The sequence below is a fragment of the Lepidochelys kempii genome, chromosome 20 (assembly GCF_965140285.1).
Source record: "Lepidochelys kempii isolate rLepKem1 chromosome 20, rLepKem1.hap1, whole genome shotgun sequence".
Classification (NCBI taxonomy): Eukaryota; Metazoa; Chordata; order Testudines; family Cheloniidae; genus Lepidochelys; species Lepidochelys kempii.
In genome coordinates, this window is record NC_136399.1 from 26,247,850 (window position 1) to 26,254,451 (window position 6,602).

General features: G+C 64.7%; 1 protein-coding gene across 8 annotated transcripts in view; it reads left to right on the forward strand.

The window, feature by feature from the left end:
- LOC140900750 (potassium channel subfamily T member 2) overlaps window positions 1-6,602 on the forward strand; it is a 38,974-nt gene extending 32,372 nt beyond the window's left edge. For all 8 annotated transcript variants that reach the window (XM_073318501.2, XM_073318509.2, XM_073318503.2 and 5 more), the window contains 4 exons: window positions 2,016-2,144; window positions 4,263-4,566; window positions 5,195-5,279; window positions 5,652-6,602. In XM_073318501.2, coding sequence (XP_073174602.1) covers window positions 2,016-2,144; window positions 4,263-4,566; window positions 5,195-5,279; window positions 5,652-5,757 — 624 coding nt within the window. In that variant the 3' untranslated portion in view covers window positions 5,758-6,602. The remainder of the gene's footprint in view (window positions 1-2,015; window positions 2,145-4,262; window positions 4,567-5,194; window positions 5,280-5,651) is intronic.

Here is a 6,602-nt window from a genome sequence, read left to right on the forward strand (position 1 = left end):
ACGCTTATAAAGTTTGCGGACAATGCCAAGCTGGGAGGGGTTGCAAGTGCTTTGGAGGATGGAATTAAAATTCAGAATGATCTGGACAAACTGCAGAAATGGGCTAAAGTAAATAGGATGAAATGCAATAAGGACAAATGCAAAGTGCTCCACTTAGAAAGGAACAATCTTGCACACACACAAAATGGGAAATGACTGCCTAGGAAGGAGTCCTGTGGAAAGGGATCTGGGGGTCATAGTGGATCACAAGCTAAACATGAGTCAACAGTGTAACGCTGTTTCAAAAAAAGCAAACATCCTTCTGGGATGTATTAGCCGGAGTGTTGTAAGCAAGACACGAGAAGTCATTCTTCTGCTCTGCTCTGCGCTGATTCGGCCTCAACTGGAGTAGTGGGTCCAGTTCTGGGTGCCACATTTCAGGAAAGATGTGGACAAATTGGAGAAAGTCCAGAGAAGAGCAACAAAAATAATCAAAGGTCTAGAAAACATGACCTGTAAGGGAAGATTGAAAAAACTGGGTTTGTTTCATCTGGAGAAGAGAAGACTGAGAGGGGGCATGAGAATAGTTTTCAAGTACATAAAAGGTTGTTACAAGGAGGTAGGAGAAAAAATGTTCTTAACAAGGACAAGAAACAATGGGCTTAAATTGCAGCAAGGGAGGTCTAGGTTGGACATTAGGAAAAACTTCCCACCTGTCAGGGTAGTTAAACACTGGAATAAATTGCCCAGGGAGGTTGTAAAATCTCCATCATTGGGGATTTTTAAGAGCAGGTTGGACAAACACCTATCAGGGATGGTCTAGATAATACTTAGTCCTGCCTTGAGTGTGGGGGACTGGACTGGACGGCCTCTCTAGGTCCCTTCCAGTTCTGTGATTATTTCTCCCTATATAAGCTCACAATTTTGATGCCACTTTTCCAAACCCACCAAGATGACACCATATTTCTTCCTAGAAAAGAGACAACTAAGAGTGGATATGATAGAGACCTACAAAATCATGAATGGTTTGGAAAAATTGAATAAGGAAGTGTTATTTACTCCTTCACTTAAAACACAAGAACTAGGGGTCACCCAATGGAATGAAGAGGCAGCAGGTTTAAAACAAACAAAAGGAAGTATTTACATAACACACAGTCAACCTGTGGAGCTCCTTGCCAGAAGATGTTGTGAAAGCCAAGACTATAACAGGGTTCAAAAAAGAACCTGATAAGTTCCTGGAGGATAGGTCCATCAATGGCTATTAGACAGGATGGGCAGGGACGGTGTCCCTAGCCTCTGCCAGAATCTGGGAATGGGCGACAGGGGATGGATCACTGGATGATTCCCTGTTCTGTTCATTCCCTCTGGGGCACCTGGCACTGGCCACTGTCGGAAGACAGGACACTGGGCTAGATGGACCATTGCTCTGACCCAGTCTGGCCGTTCTGATGTTCTTATATAGAACCCAGATGTATCTGCCCCCCACTTGACCCCCAGAGCTGAGATAGAACCCAGGAGTCCTGACAGAGTCTCTCTGTCTGCAGAGTTAGTAACAAAGTAAGAATAAACTTTAAATATTTAAACCTAACCAGTGTCCCTTAGGTGACTTGCCACGAGGTGTCAGAACATGTTAGTGTTAAGGCTGAATGGGTCTAATATTTATTGAATCTTTGTTCTTTTCTATAGGAATTAGATCCAGGGCTCCTGTCAGCTAATTGCTAAGTTCTCTGCCAAAACACTTTTCAGGTCCCTAAGTAGCCCCCGGCCTGGCATCACAGTTAAAGTTGCCCCCCAAAATCTGAACTGGCACCCCCGGTCGGTCCCCTCATGCTGCCCTCAGTCCCCACACACGGCCCCCTCTCTCTCTGTCTCCCCCACCCTTTCCCTTCTGTTCTCGGTGTGGGGCTCGCTCCTCATCCCCCTGCAGGTGCCGGTAGGGGGGCAGCAGTCACTGCTGCATGGCGGAGGGGATGGCAGGCTCGGGGGGCAGGGGGACGCCCCTCCCCCGCAGGGTGACCCATCTCTCTCCCCCGCAGCTGAAGGTGACCGAGGACGACCTGTGGATCCGCTCCTACGGGCGCCTCTACCAGAAGCTCTGCTCCAGCACGGGCGACATCCCGATCGGCATCTACCGCACCCACTGCCACCTGCTCTCTGCCGCCGAGGTGCGCCCCCCTCCCCTCCGCCCCGGGATCAGGGCTTGGCCCCCATCCCCCCCCGGGATCAGGGCTTGGCCCCCATTCCCCCCTCCCGGGATCAGGGCTTGGCCCCCATTCCCCCCTCCCGGGAGCAGAGCTGTGCCCCCCTCCCCTTCGCCCCGGGATCAGGGCTTGGCCCCCATTCTCCCCTTGGGAGCAGAGCTGGGCCCCCATCCCCCCCCAGGATCAGGGCTTGGCCCCCATTCTCCCCCCAGGAGCAGAGCTGTGCCCCCCCCCCGGGATCAGGGCTTGGCCCCCATTCTCCCCCCAGAAGCAGAGCTGTGCCCCCCCCCGGGATCAGGGCTTGGCCCCCATTCTCCCCCCAGGAGCAGAGCTGGGCCCCCATCCCCTGGGATCAGGGCTTGGCCCCCATTCTCCCCCTGGGCTCACGGCTTGGCCCCCATTCCCCCCCTCCCCGGGAGCAGAGCTGTGCCCCCACCCCACCCCCCGGGATCAGGGCTTGGCCCCCATTCTCCCCCCGGGATCAGGGCTTGGTCCCCATTCCCCCCCCCCCCCCGGGAGCAGAGCTGTGCCCCCATCCCCCGCCCCCGGGATCAGGGCTTGGCCGCCATTCCCCCCTCCCGGGAGCAGAGCTGTGCCCCCTCCCCTCCGCCCCGGGATCAGGGCTTGGCCCCCATTCCCCCCCCCCCGGGATCAGGGCTTGGCCCCCATTCCCCCCTCCCGGGATCAGGGCTTGGCCCCCATTCCCCCCTCCCGGGAGCAGAGCTGTGCCCCCCTCCCCTCCGCCCCGGGATCAGGGCTTGGCCCCCATCCCCCCCCGGGATCAGGGCTTGGCCCCCATTCTCCCCTTGGGAGCAGAGCTGGGCCCCCATCCCCCCCCAGGATCAGGGCTTGGCCCCCATTCTCCCCCCAGGAGCAGAGCTGTGCCCTCCCCCCGGGATCAGGGCTTGGCCCCCATTCTCCCCCCAGGAGCAGAGCTGGGCCCCCATCCCCTGGGATCAGGGCTTGGCCCCCATTCCCCCCCTCCCCAGGAGCAGAGCTGTGCCCCCACCCCACCCCCCGGGATCAGGGCTTGGCCCCCATTCTCCCCCCGGGATCAGGGCTTGGCCCCCATTCTCCCCCTGGGCTCACGGCTTGGCCCCCATTCCCCCCCCCCCCGGGAGCAGAGCTGTGCCCCCATCCCCCGCCCCCGGGATCAGGGCTTGGCCCCCATTCCCCCCTCCCGGGAGCAGAGCTGTGCCCCCTCCCCTCCGCCCCGGGATCAGGGCTTGGCCCCCATCCCCCCCCCGGGATCAGGGCTTGGCCCCCCATTCTCCACCTGGGAGCAGAGCTGGGCCCCCATCCCCTGGGATCAGGGCTTGGCCCCCATTCTCCCCCTGGGATCAGGGCTTGGCCCCCATTCTTCCCCTGGGAGCAGAGCTGGGCCCCCTGGGATCAGGGCTTGGCCCCCATTCTCCCCCTGGGCTCACGGCTTGGCCCCCATTCCCCCCCTCCCCGGGATCAGAGCTGTGCCCCCATCCCCCGCCCCCGGGATCAGGGCTTGGCCCCCCCCGGGAGCAGAGCTGTGCCCCCACCCCACCCCCCGGGAGCAGAGCTGTGCCCCCATCCCCTGCCCCCGGGATCAGGGCTTGGCCCCCATTCCCCCCCCCGGGAGCAGAGCTGTGCCCCCATTCCCCGCCCCCGGGATCAGGGCTTGGCCCCCCATTCTCCCCCTGGGAGCAGAGCTGGGCCCCCATTCCCCCCCGGGAGCAGAGCTGTGCCCCCATCCCCTGCCCCCGGGATCAGGGCTTGGCCCCCATTCCCCCCCCCGGGAGCAGAGCTGTGCCCCCATTCCCCGCCCCCGGGATCAGGGCTTGGCCCCCCATTCTCCCCCTGGGAGCAGAGCTGGGCCCCCATCCTCCGAGATCAGGGCTGGGGCCCCCCCACTTCACGCTCACCCCCCCCCCTTCAGGAGCAGGATCATCCCCCTCCAGTGTGTTCAGGGGCCACGGGATGGCCTCCAGGGCGGGGCGTGGGGGGCAGGGGGTCCCCACTCCTCTGTGCCCCGCCCCCCCCTCCAGCACCGCGGATCCCCCGGGTGGGGGGGTCCGCGGCCCCCCCGCGCTGACCCCCGCCCCCCCCCAGCCGCAGGTCTCGGTCAGCGCGGAGGACGACGAGGACACGCGGGAGCCGCGCGGCGCCCGCCTCTGCCGCCGGGGGCCCCGCGACTCGACGGGCGGCGACCCGGCCGAGCAGCCGCTGCTGCGCCGCAAGAGCCTGCAGTGGGCCCGGCGGCTGAGCCGCAAGGGCGGGCGCCGCCCCAGCCAGACGGCGGCCGAGCGCATCAGCCAGCAGCGCCGTGCACTGTCCCGCCGCTCCGAGCGCCAGGAGCTCGGCGCCCTGGTGCAGACCCGCATGAGACATCTGGGGCTCTCGGCCGCCGGCTACAGTACGGGGGGCTCGGGGGCCGCGCTGGGGGGGCCGGGCTAGGGGCCTAAGCTGGGGGGGCTGGGCCCCGGGGCCGAGCTGGGGGGGGCCGGGGACTGGGCTAGGGGCCTAAGCTGGGGGGGCTGGGCCCGGGGGCCGAGCTGGGGGGGGCCGGGGGCTGGGCCAGGGGCCTGAGCTGGGGAGTGTTGGGGGCTGGGCCTGGGGGCCGAGCTGGGGGGGCCGGGGGCTGGGTTCGGGGACCGCGCTCGGGGGTGCCAGGGGCTGGGCCCCGGGGCCGAGCTGGGGGGTGCCGGGGGCTGGGCTAGGGGACCACGCTGGGGGGGGCTGGGGGCTGGGCCCGGGGACCGCGCTGGGCGGGGTCCCAGGTGGGCTGGGCTGGGGGGCCGAACTGGGCAGGGTCCCGGATGGGCTGGGCCCAGGGGCTGAGCTGGGGGGGTGTCCCAGGGGGGCTGGGCCCGGGGGCTGAGCTGGCAGCGGGGGGGTCTGGGCGGGCTGAGCTGGGGGAGGTCTGGGTGGGCTGGGCCCGTGGGTCTGAGCCGCGGTTGGGGGTGATACTGGCCTGGCTGACTCCGCCCAGGGATGGGCTGGGGGGCCGGACAGGGGTCTCACCATCTCCCCCCAACTTGCAGTGGACATGATGGACCAAGGCAACACACTCTCTTACATCCTGCTCAACCCCTCGCCTGACACGCGGCTGGAAATCAACGACGTGGTGTGAGTGCCGGGGGCACGGCCGGCCGGGGGCGGGGGCTGCTCTCTGGGGGGCACCCACACCCTCTGCCCAGGCTGCAAGCGGCTGCTCCCCCCTCTCCTATACCCTTCCCCTTCAATCCTCAGCCCTGGGCCAAATCCACGCTGGGCTTAGCCCTCCTCACAGCCCCCAGTCCCATCCGGATCCCCCCAGCCGTCCCCTGGTGAGGGAGCACCCCCACCCATAGGCCCGGGGGGCTGGGCTCAGCAGCCCCCCCAGAGAGGGGAGGTGCTGGGGTATAGCTGGCCTGCTTATTTCGGGGGGACGGGAATGAAGGCTGGCGGGGGGACTGCCTGGCTCCTGGCCCCTCCGACATCTCCTTTGTCTCCCCACAGATATCTCATCCGGCCCGACCCCCTGACCCTGGTCTCTGCCAGCAGCCCCAGCCGGAAAGCCAGTGTCAGCCACTCCGAGGACCTGAAGGACAGCACCCATCTGTGACCCCAGCCAGGAGACACGTGCCAACACTGTGACCCCCTGCTCGGCAATGGACTCTGCCAGCCCCCGAGCCAAGATCTGCTCCCAGGGCACCGGGCACCTGCCACCTGCCACCACCGGGCCCGATCCTGGCCCCAGTCTATACGGCTCCCGGAGCCATGGGGGCGCTGCCCTGAGAAAACTTGGCACTGGGGGGCTGTGCCCGTTCCAGGTCCAGTGCTTTCCCATTGGCTCTGGAAAGAGCAGCCCCTGTCCCTCCCAGCACAGGCAGCCCTGACCCATCGGGCACTGTGAGAATTGTGCCCCCTCCTGGGAACCCCAAGGGACAGACAGACAGGCCTGCCCTGCTATGCCTGTGCCCGCTGCCCCATGCTTCCTGCAGCTCTGACCGGCTGAGACGGGTCCCGCGCCACCTGCATTCCAGCCCCAGAGACAGGAATCCGGCCCCCAGGCTGGGGGCGTCCTCTGGGCTGCCAAGGCCCTTACGGCATTTCTCCTTGGCATCAGCCCACGCCCAGTCTCTCTTCCAGCTTGGATTTGGTTGTGCGCCCCTCCGCTCCCCGCAGGCAGCTCCCCGTTCCCACGCTGGGACCGGGTTGGGGACAGGGACCGGAGCTGTCCGTGCGGGCACCCCTCCCGTTAAAGGATCAAGGCCGGGCATGCTGGGAAATGCACTGGCAACCCCCTCCCTCCCCGCGCGCCACTGGTTGAATGTAGCTCCCCCCCTCCCCGGCCTGGGACATGGGCCAAGGGACTTCTTAATGCCAGAGATTCCTCCGACTCTGGTCTCACTGTGAACATGGGCTCTTAGATGTACAGATACAATAAACCTCTCTAGCTGCCTTGGA